Source organism: Pipistrellus hanaki (genome assembly GCF_964339955.1).
Source record: "Pipistrellus hanaki genome assembly, chromosome: 13".
NCBI classification, from domain to species: Eukaryota; Metazoa; Chordata; class Mammalia; order Chiroptera; family Vespertilionidae; genus Pipistrellus; species Pipistrellus hanaki.
Genome location: NC_140515.1, coordinates 35,428,530 through 35,446,272, shown reverse-complemented (window position 1 = coordinate 35,446,272; position 17,743 = coordinate 35,428,530). Strand labels below are relative to the sequence as shown.

At 45.8% G+C, this 17,743-nt stretch overlaps 1 protein-coding gene across 2 annotated transcripts in view; it reads right to left on the bottom strand.

Moving 5' to 3' along the window:
- The window catches only part of RYK (receptor like tyrosine kinase), an 82,388-nt gene extending 66,337 nt beyond the window's left edge, over positions 1-16,051 (bottom strand). For both annotated transcript variants that reach the window (XM_084902139.1, XM_084902140.1), the window contains exon 1: positions 15,583-16,051. In XM_084902139.1, coding sequence (XP_084758265.1) covers positions 15,583-15,820 — 238 coding nt within the window. In that variant the 5' untranslated portion in view covers positions 15,821-16,051. The remainder of the gene's footprint in view (positions 1-15,582) is intronic.
- Between the last annotated feature and the right edge of the window lie 1,692 nt (positions 16,052-17,743).

Below are 17,743 nucleotides of genomic sequence, written 5' to 3'. Positions count from 1 at the left end.
AGGTGTATACCAGTACACACAGAGTATAAAAAAGAATTAAAGTGAGTTTCTAAGGGAAAGAAGATATGCAGGATCGACAACAGAAGACAAGGTAAATACGCCACCACCTTCCATGCCCTTCCTCCAGGAGGCCTCCACATCTCCTTCCTAAGACTGGACTAGCCTCCTCAAAGGAAAGGCAAGAGGACCCACCCCCTTTTAGGCCCTGAGAAGTAAATAAGGAGTCAGCTTCAAGGAAGAGAATCTCCTGATCCTCCCCAAAAGCCAGGCATCTGTAGTCTCTGAGCACCTTTCCTCACTTGGCCACTTGAGGAAGAAAACATGATATAAGGTCAAAATCAATAGTTCACTTAAAAACAATCCATTGGGGTAGCTCTTAGTTACCGCTGCATTAGCAAACCAAGCTACAGGGTGCAGTGGTCCTCTTAGTAAGCATCCCTGCCCCTGCTCTCCCCTTTGCCAGAGATTACATTTCAGATCCCCCAAAGCTGTCCACCTTCCTAAGGCCTGTGATAATATCATCTTTGGAAGAAGTGATGTGAAATCAGAGGGAAAGCAAGGTCACTTGTGATTTCAAGTGGATGACTTGGATGATGCACTGTCACCTCCCTATGGAAAAATGCTACGGCAGTTGGAGAAGAAATTACAGAGAGAGCTCGACACTAAAATACAGGATCAGGGAACAAGGTTTCACCTCCAATTAATATATGTCATTAAAAAAAACAAAACATAAAAGAATTCCTCCAAAGATGTGATTTGTACCACAACTGCACAGATGTTAAAGGTGATTCCCAAATCCTATCCAAGAATAATAAGGAAAAAACAAACAAACAAACAAACAAAACACCCAGGTCTCTAGCACTATAACATAAAATATGAAGCATGCCCTGCCATAGTGCCAGAATATTTCACTATCTGTAAAAAGATCCTGGGAAAACTCTGGCTGGTTTGGCTCGGTGCATAGAACATTGGCCTGCGGACTGAAGGGTCCCAGGTTCAGTTCCAGTCAGGGGCACAAGCCCCGGTTGAGGGCACAATCCACAGTAAGGAGCAGGCAGGAGGCAGCCAATCAATGATTCTCTCTCATCATTAATGTTTCTGTCTTTCTCCTTCTCCCTTTCTCTCTGAAATCAATAAAAAAATATATTTTTTAAAGATACTGGGAAATAATTTGTCATTGGTTCCTTTCCTGTAACAGAGATGGAGCAATTTGCACATAGTTTGACATAATCACCATTCAACGTCTTTCACAGGCAACTCCTAACAGGAGCATGCTCCACAGGCAGCTGTGGAGGCCATTAGTGACTTACAGCTTACTGTTATGTTAGTGGTCTCAAAGCACAATGGAAAACTCACAAATACATTTCTCCCTGCCAGCAACAGGAAGCACTGCAAAGTGCTAACTTGGAGTCCAGATCCAAAGCTACCTGAATTATTTCTCAGGCAAGTCCCTGAGTGCTCTGCTAGAAGTCAGTTTCATGAAGGCAAGCTTCCACGTTTTACTCACCAGAATATGTCCCATATCCCCCAAACACAGCCTAGTATCTACTCAATAAATAATTGTTCAATGAGTGATAAATGTTGCTATTAAAGGCAATCAAACAACCATGTGATATCTAAATGACCTCTCTTTTTAACATTTTATGATTCTAGCTTTCACCCAAAAACATGCAAATCCCCCACCAAACAGGAAAATAAAATGTTTTGAGAATTATGTAGCATTTTCATATACATCATAGCAACTATGGTAATACACATGCTATTGTTGGTTGAAAAGCATCTTAATATGAAGAAACCCACCTACACTCAGAAACATTAATTACTTGCCTACACAGATACCGTGTTTCCCCGAAAATAAGACATCCTCCGAAAATAAGACATAGCGCATGGAAAGATAAGACATCCCCTGAAAATAGGACCTAGCACAACTTTGGGAGAAAAAATTAATATAAGACACTGTCTTATTTTCAGGGAAACAGGATAGCAGGAGAATGAAAACTCAATATGCTGATTCCAAGTCCAATATTGTCCCACACCATGTTATTTACTATATATCTATACTTATGTACCCATGCATGCATACATACAAAGCCTTGGAATCTTTTTCTTTAAATTGGACTACATTCTCTCCTTTAACAAATAACTTAAGGAGTTAACTGTGGGAAAGATGCAAACAATAAAAAAAGATAATCCTTCGTTATTTCCAATTCTGGACCAGAAAGAAGAACAGGACCAGATTAACCCTCTCATCTGTAATAACCAAAAAAAAAATAAACAAAATGTATAAGAATTCATAAAGAAAAAGACAGCTATAATATGTAGAGCAAAGAACCAGAGAGGAGAGAACTTGTAGATCTGCAGAGGGTTACCCTCCAGCCTTCGGCTGAGTACTGACCAGAGCAAGCATAGAAAAAGGATAAAAGGTAAGTGTCTAGCACCTACATAGGATCTGAAACATGGCCTATTCCCACCAGCCAGACTAGAAAGCCTCATGATTCCCAGTCACTGGAGAAAGGACACAAGTAGACTTGACTAGGTAGTGGGGAATAATTAGCCCTACACCGAGCACTGCTCCTGTGCTACCTAAGAAGTCTTAAAAGCAAGACCTGAAAGCATCAAACTTGATACAAGTAACTTATCTGAGTCCTACAATAGAACAGAAACCAAGAATACTTAGCCGGCTGCAGTGGCTCAGTAGTTGAACGTCGACCTATGAACCAGGGGCTCATGGTTCGATTCCCAGTCAGGACACATCCCCAGGTTGTGGGCTTGACCCCCCGTAGGGGGTGTTCAGGAGGCAGCCGATCAATGATTCCTTTATCATTGATGTTTCTCTCTCTCACTATCCCTTCCTCTCTGAAATCAATAAAAAAAGATATTTTTTTTAAAAGCCAAGAATATTTATATAAATACAAAAATATCCAGCACCCACCGGGAGAATCCCACAATGTGTCACATCCTGTCAAAAACTACCAGGCATGGGAGATAGACAGATCAATTGAAACCAACCTAGAACTGGCACAGATGTTAGAATGAGCAGACAAAGACATTTAAACAACTTGAAACAACTATTATAGCTGTAATCCATCCACATGATCAAAAGTTAAGTAGAGACGTGGAAGATATAAAAAGACCCAAATCAAAGCTATGAGATGTTATGAGATGAAAAAATACACTGGAGAGAATTAACAGCAGGTTATGCATTTCAGATGAAAAGATTTAAAAATTCTATTTCCCAGCTTTTAATTATTGGGGGGAAAAAGAGTTTCTCTTGAATACTTCACATCCTTTAACTGGAGTGTGTGCCAGGAGTCTCCTGAAAGACTGCTATGTGCCAAGTTATGAGGTGGCCTTAGTGCAGCAGAGGAAAGACATTGTGATGGGTACAGTTTGTAGAGAACTATGGAAGCTATGATGGAGAGCACCTTACCCAGGGAGTGGAGTGCAGGGACAGAGACCTGGGGAAACTAAGCAATTTTCAAAGAAAATAAGCTATTAAAAACTAATTTATTTAAACTCCCATTCATAAGTATAAGTTCAGTCAAATTCCCCTTTTAAGACTTATCAGACAATGAGAAATGATCAAGAAAATGATGGACTAAGTAAGGTACAAGATAGTGAATAATAAAAAATAAAAATAAAAAAAAGGTAGGATTCATGCACTGATCTTTTACTGAGCATCTAATACATACTAGGTTTTAGGTGCGAGGGATATAGAGAAATATAAATAAGGTCTCTACTCAAAGAAAATAAACTTTCCTATGGGAGGGATGGGGTATAGAAACAACAAAAGTATTAATTGCTTAAAATAAAACGGTGAGAGGTCAGAATGGCACAAACCTAGAAAGACAAGGCTCTGAGAAAGTGGCGTTTTCAGTTAAGATAAAAAAGGCTCTCACCATGCAAAGATCTGAGAAAGTATGTGAGGCAGAGCAACCACCTAATGCAGACCTCAGGGTAAGAAGGAGTGTGGCACCAGATAACTAAATACATGGCAGGGTTAGGAGAGGAAACCAGTGTCAGCAAACTCATTAGTCAACAGAGCCAAATACCCAACAGTACAACAATTGAAATTTCCTTTGAGAGCCAAATTTTTAAAACTTAAACTTCTTCTGATGCCATTTCTTCAAAATAGACTCGCCCAGGCTGTGGTATTTTGTAGAAGAGCCACACTCAAGGGGCCAAAGAGCCGCATGTGGTTCTTGAGCCGCAGTTTGCCAACCACTGGGCAAGAGTCTCAATATAAACATCCTTACTAATAAAAGCCTAAGTGGTCATCACGCCATGATGCCCTCACACCATCACAAGATGGCTGTGCACACAGTGGGCACATGCAGGGGCATAGAAAGGGAGTGGACTGATAATTCTCAGGGGGAAGGGGGTTTGAGAGGGAAGAGATTAGACAAAAATCTTACACCTATGGATGAAGACAGTGGCGGGGGTAAGGGCATGGGGTGGGGTGGGGAATCAGGTGGAGGGGAGCTATGTGGGGGGGGGGGAGAGGAACACCTGTGATAATCTGAACAATAAAGATTTATCATTATAAAAATAAAATATCAGTGGAGTATTTATAAATATAAATGCCCCCTACTCATGGGGCTTTTTCAGGGGAGAAAAACTATTCTGTATCTGGTGGATACATGACACTGTACATTTGTCAAAACCCATAAAACATTAAGAACCTTAAAGAATGCACATTTTTTAAAATTATACAGGTCAAGCATGTCAAACTCAAAGGCTAACACGGGCCAAATAAACAAGGTTTAAGTTTATGTGGGCTGCAAAAAAACAAAAGCTTCAATTTTCATAGAAACGTAGGTTTATTTCAATAGAGACATGCTGAATACAAAGGGTTGAAATAAATGAGTAATTATTAACATAAAATAATAGAACATTTTAATAATAATTAATATTTTTCTTAAACTTAGACTCTGAATAACTGCACATATTAATAAGCACAATACAAATAAAACTATTTTTCTTGTTCTCCTTTAGTGAAATATTTCCTGTTGTACACACCAAACAAGTTACATACAAGACTAATGGCGTGGCAATCGGTGCTAAAATATTTGCTGCTAGCATTAGTGGAGAGAAACGGTGTGCCTGCACGTAAGGGGCATAAGGGAAATGAATGCAACAGGATTATTGTAATCAGTCATTAGCGAACGTTGTAGTTCATTATTAAAAATTACGTCTAACCGGATTTTGTAAAGATTAAGTTATAAAATTTTTATTAAAATGTTTCTTACATGCCGTTATATTGGGTGGGCCGCAAAAACATTCCTTGTGGGCCGCATGTGGCCTGAGGGACAAGAGTTTGACATGTTTGCTGTAAGGAGGTCAGCGAATTCAGGATGAAATGCTGAAGGTAACAGATGCCCCTTTCCAGAACCAGCTTTTGTGGGACTCATAAGCTTTCAACAGGTGTCCCTGCAAGACCCCCAAAGTCCAAGAACCCCATACACAGTATACAAAACTTACGTTTTAGGTGCTTATGTGGGGTACCCTAGCAAAAGGCTCTAAGGCTTTCACACAAAAAATGGTTGAGAACCACTGACATTACCCTTGCCAGCAGCTTCCTAGCTAAATACTTTTGTTCTTAAACCTAATGGTAATATCACACTGCAGTCATTTGGATTCCCTACAAAGACACAGCCATTACCATCTATACTAATAAAAGGCTAGGTGACCTGCACATCAACAAAGATGGCCCCCCACATCATCACAAGATGGCCGGCAGGGCAGGGCAGTTGTGGGCAACCAGACCAGCAGGGGAGGGCAGTTGGGGGCCATTAGGCTGGCAGGGGAGGGCAGTTGGGGGTGAGATCAGGTCGGCAGGGGAGGGCAGTTGAGGGCAACCAGGCTGGCAGGGGAGGGCAGGTGGGGTGACCAGGCCTGCAGGGAAAGGCATTTGGGGGCTATCGGGCTGGCAGGAAAGCAGTTAGGCATCAAGCAGGCCGGCAGGGGAGCGGTTAGGGGGCAATCAAGCTGGCAGGCAGAAGTGGTTAGGAACAATCAGGCAGGTAGGCAAGTGGTTAGGAGCCAGCAGTCCCTGCAGGATCAGGTTTAAACCAGCAGTTGGACAGATTGCGGTCCCAGATTGGAGAGGGTACAGGCTGGGCTTAGGGACACACACACATACACTCCACCCCCAACTGCCCCCCCCCACACACACACACACCCTCCACCCACTGCATGAATTTTGTGCACAAGGCCTTTAGTAAGCAAATAATAAATACCACCAGTGAATTTCGCAACTTGGAAATTATAACAGGCACACAAAAAAAGGGTGGAAAATTAGTTGTAAGCTTCCTTCAATCTAAAGAATGAAAAATAAAACTGTCTATTAACTGATGACTCTCCATTGATTGTAAAATGGTTCCAATTTCAGAGATGCTCAAATGTAGAAAAACTACACATTTTACGATCAATGAAACATGGCATTCAAAAGGTTCATTAGCTGTGGCCCATCCCGGATCTCCTAAACAAACTGCTCAGAGTAGGTCTAGGAGTCTGCATTTTGTTTATGTCCCTCGGATGATTCCGGCCAGATAAAAGACTAAACTGCTAACCTCCAGAGGCAGCACAAGGGAGAAAGCATGTGCTCTGGAGTCACAGAGCCCCAGACATTTCTGTGAGCTCCAGGAAATTCTGTAATTCCCCAGAGCCTCAGCTTTATCAAAAATGTACAAAAATGTCAATGCCACCTAACTCCTACAGTTGGCAAAAGAGAACATACGTGAAGTACTTGTCACCCAGCAAGAGGTGCACTAAAACAGACATATTTACACAAGAACATATTTATTTATGAACAAGGTATAACTTATTTCTCTTACGAATGGGACCTATGAAATTACTTTTCAGAAATATTCTACAATTCACACGGACTCTAGCCAGGCATAGTAAAAAGAATCCTTCGATAAGTATGTATTATGTAACTCAGCAATACGCATGCTTCTTTTTTTTTTTTTTTTTTTTTTTGCTGCACATTTAAAGAGGCCCTTTATAAACGAAAGCTGTTTAAAAACATTCTAATTAGAAATACTTTAGTTGATGTACATCAATAATAACACCAAAAAACACACACGTACTTTTAAGCGTGATATAATTTCAGAGTAGCTAATGGCCCTGTTTCATGTCCAAGTTTTTGTGTGCTGTAGTTTTTAGTTGTTGTAGAGCTGGCGAGTTTTTTTCAGAACGCTGGCATAAACTGCATTAAAACCCCAAAAGTAATGCTATGGAACTAACTCCTCAGTTCATGGTGCTCAAAGAATACCTCCATGTTTCCATTTGTTTCTAAAGTGACTCTTAAAATCTGAAAAGTATTTTAGGCAGCACCTTCAGAACCGACTAGTCAACTCAGGATGTGACTCATAGGGGACAGGTTTGGCTATAATTGGATAGAGTTCTCCCACATGCGTAGCACGAAGGAGGAAAAAATAACTCAAAACCCACAATTGCACAATGTCTCACTCAGCCCTGCTCTCCCAATGAAGAACACATGGGTTCAAATCGATGCTGCGTCAATGCCACCAACCCCACCCGGAAGGCCCCGGGGTGAAGAGGTTGCGGTAGGGTGCTAACCCACCTCCACCAGCACCCCACCTCCTGGGGGTTTCAGCAGTGCTAGGTTATGCCAGACTCAACAGTGGGGAGGACACCCTCCTGCCCTCCCACACCAAGCACTTGGCCTGAGGCTGAGAGGAGAGAAAGAGGCTGGGAGAAGAGGAACACATGGCTGGTCTCTTTTTTTCTTTCCCTCAACCACTTCCCAAAAAGAGAGTCCTTCCATTCAGCTGCCCAAATCTGAAACCCTGGATTCCTCTTGGACTCCTCCCTTTTCTTTAACCCTCCTGTCTCCACTAAGTCTCCTACAAACTCCCTGTAAATTCCTCACAAATCCGTCTCACCCCTTCCACTGCCCTCGTTGATCCCCTTATCACAAGGCTGGCTTTGTCCCAGTTCCCAGACCCAGTTTTTCAGTCTACAAACCACCGTTCTCACTGGGGCCAAAGCTATCTTTTCTATAACTCAGTCCTGACTGTGCACACTCCTTTCCCGAGTTCTTCAACAGCTCCTCATTACCTATAAGATAACATTCAAATTCCCAATCCAATCTCTACCTACCTCCCAGCCTTATATATAGTCTACCACTCTCAGACTTTGCCAATTTTTTTTTCATCTTAACCACATTAGGGGCTTTCTATGCCTTGGTTTCACACACCTCTGATTCCACAGGACTGTGGCTTAGGCCATACTCTTCTCTCTGCCTAGCATGAACTGTTTCTCTTTTCTGCCCACCTAAGTCATCCTTCAAGATGACACTCACATGTCTCCTTTCCTGCAACACCTTTCCTGAAACTCTCTGAGCTTCTCCTCTCCCTCCTCCTATAGTCAAAAGTCATCTACAATAACTTATGTCAACCAGCAATATAACTCTTATCTCGGTGTTATAGTTGTAGATTTAATCTTCCCTACAAAATTCTAAGTTCCTCAAGAAAAGTTTAATAATTTCGAATCGCCATTTTCTACCACAATATGGGCTTCAAAATTCTTCACTGGACTGATGTAGAGAACAATGACCTGATTTTAAATAAGATACGAACAACGAATGCATAACTCTTCCAGGGGAAGCAAGTTGTCCAAAGCGAAATCCTAATTGGTGGGAGGCAGAGTCTATTCTTAGAAGTCCTTCTTACCACTACAGATTCACTGTCACCAATACTGCTGTCATGACCAGTTTATACCATACCCCCTACTCACCAGCACGTTATTCTAAATGCCAGCACTGACTCAGCCACATGCCACTTTCACAGGCTCTGGTCTTCAGGAAACTCACTTAGAGAACACGGGAGGATGCAGATAAGGATCCAGACTACAGCCAACACACATGCAGCAGGCTTGCAGGTTGTACTCTCTGAGTATTTTGGTTACTAGCTCCTCTAGAGTTGACAAAGTGACAGTAGGGATTCAGGATGCAGGCAGGACTTACTCAAGAACTGACACTCTCCTGGCTACCCCAAGGGCCCCAAAGCAGAGTCCTCAGCAGTGAAAGGAGGAAATGGATGCCTAGAACACAGCCAGCAGCCAGCATGTTAAGAAGAGTAAATGACAGCAATGAAGCAGGGCCCTTGGGCACATTGATGAAAAGCTCCTGAGGCTTTGGAGTCTCTGGACCAATGGACTTCCATCAGGACTGCATGTCCTCTACCAAGGAACTGGGCTGGGCTGGTCAAGGGCACAGCCTCCTCCAAGTCTGTTTCCTCATCTGTAAAGCGGAAATAACAGTACACACCTAACACGGTGACTGTCTTAGGACCTGACATAGACAAAAGATTCCACTGGTCAGCTGCTACTGCAGCCACCACTACTAGTTTTAATAGTGTTATTACCAAAAAAAAAACAAAAACTGCTACATGGCACCAGTTCTTAAATAGTCAAAGCCAACCCTACGTGCCAGTTATACATTAGGGAATGACCACTAGCCTTTATCCCCATTTCCTCCCCAAACTCCCCTAAAATGATAGCAATGAAATCATAAAGACATTAAACCACAAAGACAAACAGAAGGAAAAGAAGACAACAGCACATCATACATTTCAACAACTTTTGCAAGAAGTTAAGCAGTTGAAGGAACGGTCACTGTCCCTCAGGACTCCTGAGAGGCTCATTAGTGGAGCCACCAAAGGCCTGACAGAGGGGGAGCTTCTGAAGGAGGTTTTCAAAGCGGCTGGGCCCCAGGTCCAGCAGGAGACCAAAAGTTGTTTCTGAAAAAAAAACTGAGCCATGTTGGCAGGAGCACTGTAAACAGAAGTCAAAATCTAACCCACGCCCAGGCTGCTGGTGTATCGCCAAACATGCCAGAAGGCAGGACATTGGGGGTGTCTTCTCTGTAGACACTAGTCCCAAAGAAGACGTGAAAGTGCTGATACATGGGGTAGATTCCACCTGCACCCCAAGAGCAGTCAAATTAGACCACTGGAGCTCATGCACACACACACTCGCTTTCTCTTACTTAATCAACTTCTCAGCATCTCGCTCCTAATAACAGACCGCCAAGGGTCACCAGATATTTATGATATAAACAAACTTAAAAAGAACCCTGAAATTAACAGCACACTGGAGGAAGAATATTAAAAACATATTAAATATATAGAAAAAATTAAAACAACATGCACACACACCTCGAAGATAAGGGAAGATAATCCTATATAATAAAAGGGTAATATGCAAATCGACTGACAGAAGACTGGTTATCGTGACGCGCACCAACTACCAGGGGGCAGATGCTCAACGCAGGAGCTGCCCCCTGGTGCTCTGTGCGTTCCCATCAGCCAGAAGCCAAGCTCATGGCTGGTGAGTGCAGTGGCGATGGCAGGAGCCGCCCCCGGCTCCATGGCAGCGGTTAGCTGTCAGTCAAATGTCCCCCAAGGACTCCTGGACTGTGAAAGGGCACAGGCTGGGCTGAGGACTCTCCCCAGACCCAAAGTTCACGAATGTCATGCATTGGGCCTCTAGTACATTTATAAAATAAGAATAAAATGGAAATGGACACAGAGAACAAAAAGAGCTTATAAAATTTAAAAACATCATCATTAAAATTTTATTTTATTTTGTTAATTCTCACCTGAAGATATTTTTTCATTGATTTTTTAGAGAGAGTGGAAGGGAAGAGGAGAGACAAAGAGCGAGAAATATCAATGTGAGAGAGAAACATCAATTGGTTGCCTTCTGCACATGCCCTGGCCAGGGCTGGGGATACAGACTGTAACCAAGGGCTGTGCCCTTGACCAGAATCTAACCTGGGACCCTTCTATCCACAGGTCAATGCTCTATCCACTGAGCCAAACCAACTAGGGCCATCATTAAATTTTTAAAAATAAAAACTTGGGAAACAAAATTAAGAAAACCTGAACATCATTTCCAGAAGATTCAATAACCAAACCAACAGACATCTCAGAAAGAAAAAACAAAAAGTGGAGGGTAGGAAATTACCAAAGAAGTAATCAACATTTTTGAAAACTGAAGGATATGAGTCTCTAGACTGAAAGGGCCCAGAGAGACAGACAGAAAGAAGGACCCACACAGAAGCTTATAAATTTCAGAACCCCCGAGAAAAAGATTTAAAGGCATAATAAACAAAGAAAAAGAAAAGGAATCTATTGCTTTGGATTTTCATCAGAAAATTTCTTAAGGCAAAAAAACTGTGAAAATGCCACCAAAATTGTGAGTGTGTTGGGTGTGTGAGTGGGGGGTAATTATTTCCAACCTAATACACTAAATTCAGCCAAGTTACCTATGAAGCATGAAGACAGACAGACACCTTCAGACACGCAAGGCCACAAATAATTTACCTCCCAGGTACCCCTTCTATAGTGGGTGCACTTTAACAAGACAAAGCAAACCAGGAGAAAGGAAGACAGGAGACCTAGGAAACAGGCTCCAAGAGAGAAAAGGAATAGAAGTCACAGGAAAAACCATCCTACTGTCCAGATTGGAACGAGAGGGTGGGAGGCTCTGGAGGGACAAGTCTGTGAGGAGAAACCAAGTGGAACTGATAAATGATCTGACGTGCTACCTGGGGGAAAATCAAAAGGCATTTAACATATTTCTTGGAATATTTGAGGGCATGTAGCCATAGGTACTTACAAAAAATAAATAAATAAATAAAAAAACTTAAAAGGCAATTAATTGCCCTAGCTGGTTTGGCTCAGGGAATAGTGTTGACCTGAAGACTGAAGGGTCCCAGATTCAATTCTGGGTTAAGGGCACATGTCCTAGTTGCAGGCTCGATCTCCATTAGGGGGCATGCAGGAGGCAGCTGATCCATAATTCTCTCTCGTCATTGATGTTTCTATCTCTCTCTCCCTCTCTGAAATGAATAAAAAATATTTTTAAATTAAAAGGCAATTAATCACTTGCTCCAGGAAAGACCAAAATATATAGGGGAAAAAATATAATCATGGGTCACTATTTAACTCATAAATAAGTAATAAATATATACACAATAATGTAAATACTGACTGCTAGTTTTACAAAAAATCCTATATAATAAAGAGATAATGCGCAAATTAACCCTCACATCCTCATAAGATGGCTGCCTACAACCAGGCCAGAAGGGGGGTTAGTTAGGGATGACCAAATGACTGAACAGCAGGCTGGCTAGGGGGGCCGTGAGGGGCAACCAGACCAGCAGGGGGGGCAGTTAGGGGGACCAGGCAAGCAAAGGGGGGCAGTTGGGAGTGACCAGGCCAGCACACACAGAGGCAGTGAAGGGCAGTTAGGGGCAATCAGGCCAGCATGCAGAGGCAGTGAGGGGCAATCAGGTCATGGGGGGGGGGGGGAGAGACAGATGGGGGAGGTCAGTTGGAGGCAACCAGGCAGGTAGGCAGGCAGGTGAGCAATTAGGAGCCAGCAGTCCAGGATTGTGAGAGGGGTCCCGGATTGGAGAGGGTGCAGGCTGGGCTGAGGGGACCCCACCCCCCTGTGCATGAATTTCATGCACTGGGCCTCTAGTTGATATATAACTATATTGGGGGGATTGGGGAAGAGAAGAGGGCAAGTACTCAGTGATGATACTGGAAAGTCAAATGCTTATTATACACTGATTTAGAAATATGAAAGTAAAAAACACCGGGGCAGGGAATAAGCAGAACTAGTTTAAGAGGAGTAGCCCTGCGCAGGAATCCGTGCGCCAGTAGCTCTCTGCAGGGCCCACCACCTAGAGGCTCTCTGCAGCTCAGAGGCCCATGTGCGGCCGGGGTGGAACGCTTGCCTCATCACCGCAGCAATAAAGCAAGCATTCCGCCAGGCTGTTCACACTGCCCACTCTCAGCGGCCACCCCTCGCCCCCGGGACTGGGGGGACTCTGGTGGGGCTGAGAGGACTGGGCACGACCATCTTTGTGGCGGAGTGACGGTTGATTTGCATGTTACCCTTTTATTAGATAGGATAGTAGCTTCCACTGGAGTGGAGCCTGGAGGAGTAAAAGGCCAAAGGTCGGAAGGAGATAGCTGTTTTTCACTTTGAACTTTTTAGCGCTATTTGATTACTTTATAAATTATGGGCATGTAGTAACTGACTAAAACAACAACTTAGTCTCATATCCAAGCAGTTAGCTCAACTTATAACGCTGTCACTATCAACTTCATTTATAAGTTTCCTACTCAGAATTCCAAACTCATTGTCTTAGAAATATTATACAATGATGGTTAGCTTCCCAAGTCAGCTTTCTGCAGGCATTTAACCCATAAGGATACAAAAATACGGTACAAAGTATCATTGCAAGTAGTCGTAAATACCGCAAGATTTTCCGTGGGAAACTGCATTCTAAGAACTCAGGATGCCCGGTATACACCCCAGTCCTACCCACTTGCTCTTCTGCTCCCAGGTGCATCCAAGGAATGCTTTAAAGGTAGAATGTATACGGGACATGGGAAGGGGACTGGAAGGCGAGGACCTGGATCTAGCAAGGTGTACAGTCAAGAGACCCACTGTGACAGGTCAGCTCTGTCTGAGTTAGAGAAAATACTGCTGGAGATCCTTCTGGCCCAAAGGGGAATGAGACTCATCAGCAAGGCAAACCCTCTTTGCTCCCAACAACCTATTCTGCTCATCAACTGGGTAACAAATACATCATTTCAAGTATTAATTAGCAATCATTATTTTTCTGCCATGCCATAATCAAGCTGCTATAGAATAATATCTTCAGTTCATTCAATAAAACTTTGCAGCTTATAGCAACCCTATATTCGATTTAAAAAAAAAAAAAAAGATGATAAATGGTGTGATTCTGAGCAAGTTACTTAAAGCCTTACTTTACTCATCTCTAAAATGGGAATAGTAATATATATCTCCCTGGGACACAAGAAAAGTAGAGGAAATGATGGGTATAAAACAAGTAGGGGCAGGTATATGGCACAGGCACTCAGTCAATGTCAGCCTCTGGCTGTCCTCCCATCCTCTACCCCTCCACCCCAGACTGCTTTCTGACATTTAAACAAAGTCACAAATAATACACATGCTTTTAACAACAACAACAAAAACTTTACAACACCATGCACAGTACATTAACATTTTTAAAAAATTAATTATATGAGCAGATATATAAGTATTCATACTTTTTCCTAAACCTTAGTTTTATGTTCCATGTACTAACCCAATTTGCAATTTTAATGCAGCTAAATTAAGTTCAGTTGATTCATCTAGACTAGAGAGGGGTATTAAGAATGCAAGACATTATAAAAACACAGCATTCTTCTTTGGTTAAAGACTGCAAACCCTTATATGTAACAATATCTAAACAGCCTGCTAAAAGCAATTCCTTAAAAGACCTCAAGGTCTTACAACTTTTTTAAAAAAAATGAAACTGACCGATAATCGATCCCTCCGATGCACCACAAGCCTGAGATGAAATAACACTCAAAAGAAAGTACATGTCTAAGTATCTGCAACTATCAAAAACTTCCCATTGGGGGTCATTTCTATCAGACCTTCTTCAGGGGGGTCATTTCCAAAACCCACAAAGTCCAACATGAGAACACCATTATTTTTTTTTAATTAATTCCCAAACGACAAAGTTAATTAAGCAGAATAGAACCAACTGACCCAAAGCCAAGTTCTCCTTTCCCTTCAAAGTAGGACAGTGGCCCAGAAATAAGGATCCATCAAACTCCGGCACATCCCAGCTAAGAAGCTCAAAGGTGCAGGCCACCTGGAGACTCGTTCACTATTTAAAAGTATGCCTCTCAGTCGCAAGATTTGGAGACTGCCATGAACATGTAATAAATACCCACTATAACCTCTCTCTCTCTCATATTTTTTTAAGTGTGATAACCAGAAAACATGAGCTCAGCAGTGTGGCCTCTACTGGGGCATCCAAACCACCCGCAAGGGTTTCCAGGGTTCGTCTACCTAAAAAGGTGGATTTCGAGAGATCCAAAATCCAGGGCCCTAGACAGAGTGACACACATAGAAAGGGTGCGGCGGGGAAGACAAGTTGGAAGGGTGCTCGACTCCAGGGGATGGGGTGAAGGGCTGAAGAGGCTATGGGGGGGGGGGGGGGCTGGGGTGCAACCCGGGTATGTCGCGGCGGCCAAGGTATCCCCCGGTCCTTCAGAGGCGGAGCAGCCACGGAGCAGAGGAGAAGCCAGGGAGCAGGGGGGGAGAAGCCAGGGCGCAGGGGGAGCAGCCAGGGCGCAGCCAGGGTGCAGGGGAGAAGCCAGGGCGCAGGGGGAGAAGCCAGGGCGCAGGGGGGAGCAGCCAGGGCGCAGGGGAGAAGCCAGGGCGCAGGGGGAGCAGCCAGGGCGCTGGGGGAGCAGCCAGGGAGCAGGGGAGCAGCCAGCAGGCTGACCCGGGGAGCTGGGGCGAGGCAGGGACCACACCTCCCAGCCAGCAAGGCAGGCAGAGGCCGGGCCCCGGAGGCGACCCCGGGCGCGGGGGCGGGATCGGGAGCACCAGGGGGCCAGACGGGGACCGGCCCACGGCCCACGGTCCACGGCGCGCGGACTGGGCCGCCGGACGGCCGGAAGCAGCCCGGGCCCGGCCCGACCTGCCCGCCCCGGCGCCGGCGGCCCCACTCACCGATGAGCCGGCGCACCTCGTCCTCGCTCAGGTAGAGGCTCACGCTGGGCCCCGGGGCCGCGGGCAGCAGCAGCGCCGGGGGCCGCGGGGCCGGGGCGGCGGCGGCAGCGCCGGGGGCCGCGGGCTGCAGCGGCAGCAGCGCCAGCAGGAGCAGCAGCGGCGGCGGCGGGACCCTCAGGCCGCGGGCCCCCAGGAGGCGGCCCCGGCACGGCGGCCCCGGCCGCGCCGTCCCGCGCATGGCCACCGCCGCCGCCGCCAGGAGAGAGCGCCGGCCACCCGCCGCGCCGCCGCCGCCGCCGCCCACCCCCGGCCCCGAGCCCCTCACAGCCCCGAGCCGGGGGCGGCCGCCCCGCTCATCGCGCCGCCGGCCCGTGGCAGCCGGCCGCCGCTTCAGACCGCCGCCGGAGCGCGCCGCCGCCGCCGCCTCCTCCGCGGCGGCATCGTCCACGGCGGGGGGCTGGCCGCGGGGGCGCGCCCGTGCGCGTCGCCGCCGCCGCCGCCCCGGGAGCGCGCGCGCAGGCATCGTCCGCCCCGTGCGGGCCAGGCTGGGCCGGGCGCGGCGCTTTGATTTTTAAAGCGCAGCCGCCCGCGAAGGGCTCTCGGGTCACCCTCCAAAGGAGCCCGCCCCACGTTGTCACCGGCCTGAGGTCTGCTTGTCTATTGTCTGCAGCACCCTCGCCGCGGGGCGGGGAGTGCGGTCAGGCCGGCCGGGGCCGCGCCTGCAGCCCAGGGGGGCTCCCCAGACCCAAGGAAATAAATGCCTGGATGCGGCCGCTCTAGTTGCAAAAGAAAAAGTTATATTTTTTGTTTGTTTGTTTTGTTTAGGGAAAAATGGAGAAAAATGTAAATCACCTGTATCCCACCATCAGAGGTCCACGTTCACATTTCTGTGTTTGTTGTCATGCATGTATACTCTATAAATGTATTCTCCAAAAAAGAGCTTGGGAAATTTCAGTCGCCTGTTGTTAAATGTTACAAATTTTTATTTTTAAAAAATATATATTTTATTGAGTGAGTTGGGGTTTTTTTACAGAGAGGAAGGGAGAGGGATAGAGAGTTAGAAACATCGATGAGAGAGAAGCATCATCCATCAGCTGCCTCCTGCACACTCCCTAGGTATATGTGCCCACAACCAAGGTATATGCCCTTGACCAGAATCGAACCTGGGACCCTTGAGTCCGCAGGCCGATGCTCTATCCACTGAGCCAAACCAGTTAGGGCCAAATTTTTATTTTTTTATAGTCGTTCTGCATCCCTATTACCAACCAGGCATCTGGGGGTGTTAACCTCTGGTGCAAGCTAGGCTTTGACAACCCCCTTCCCCAAGAATGTAACATTGTGTGCAAAAGTGTGTCTGTATCTCTGTGTGTGCGCTTACGTAGGTGTACAACATCTATGTCTTAGTATGCTTGAGCACACAAAGAGAAGTGGTATGTACATCCCAACATTTGTTGTAGGGGGGTCCCTGTACCCCAAGGAGGTTAGGAATCACGGATACATGGTCTTTTACAGAGGCAGCCAGCGAAGCCACAGAGTATCTCCAGGCCTCCTGATGAATGTGAGCACATTTGCTCCAGTGCTCCCTCTCTCCTTAAGGCCTCTGAGCGTCCCTGCCTGGCCGGGGTCACCTCGCCCCTTATGGGCAGTTCCCAGATCCTGACCCCCAAGCCTCCTGCTGGCCCGAGGAGGCTTGGGGGTCAGGATCTGACCCCCAAGCAGCTGCTCATGGGCCAGGCAGCTTCCATGGGCAGTTGCTGCACCACAGTGCAGCCCTAGGAGGCGGCGGCTGCTATTTTTATCCTCTGGGGAGGCTGCGGGAGGAGAGAGGCTGACCAGGCCGGAAGTCTTAGAACTTGATTTTCTTCTTCTGTTTTGGAGGTTAGCTGGCCTGGACTTATTCAAGCTTCAGCCCCCCAGCACAATACTGCACCCAACATCCCGCAGGAGGAGGCTGGGCAGAGCGTGAGGGTTGAGGGAACTGTTCCACTAGAGTCTGATCAAAACCACAGAGATCAGTAAAAAATACTTACGTTGGAAAAGGCACTACCTATTAGGGGACCAGGGTTCTCTCAAGAATAGCTTGGGGCCTGGGAGTGTGCTATGTGAACAGGGCTCCCCATTCAGACAGGAGACATAAAAAATAAAAAAATAAAAAAGAGTG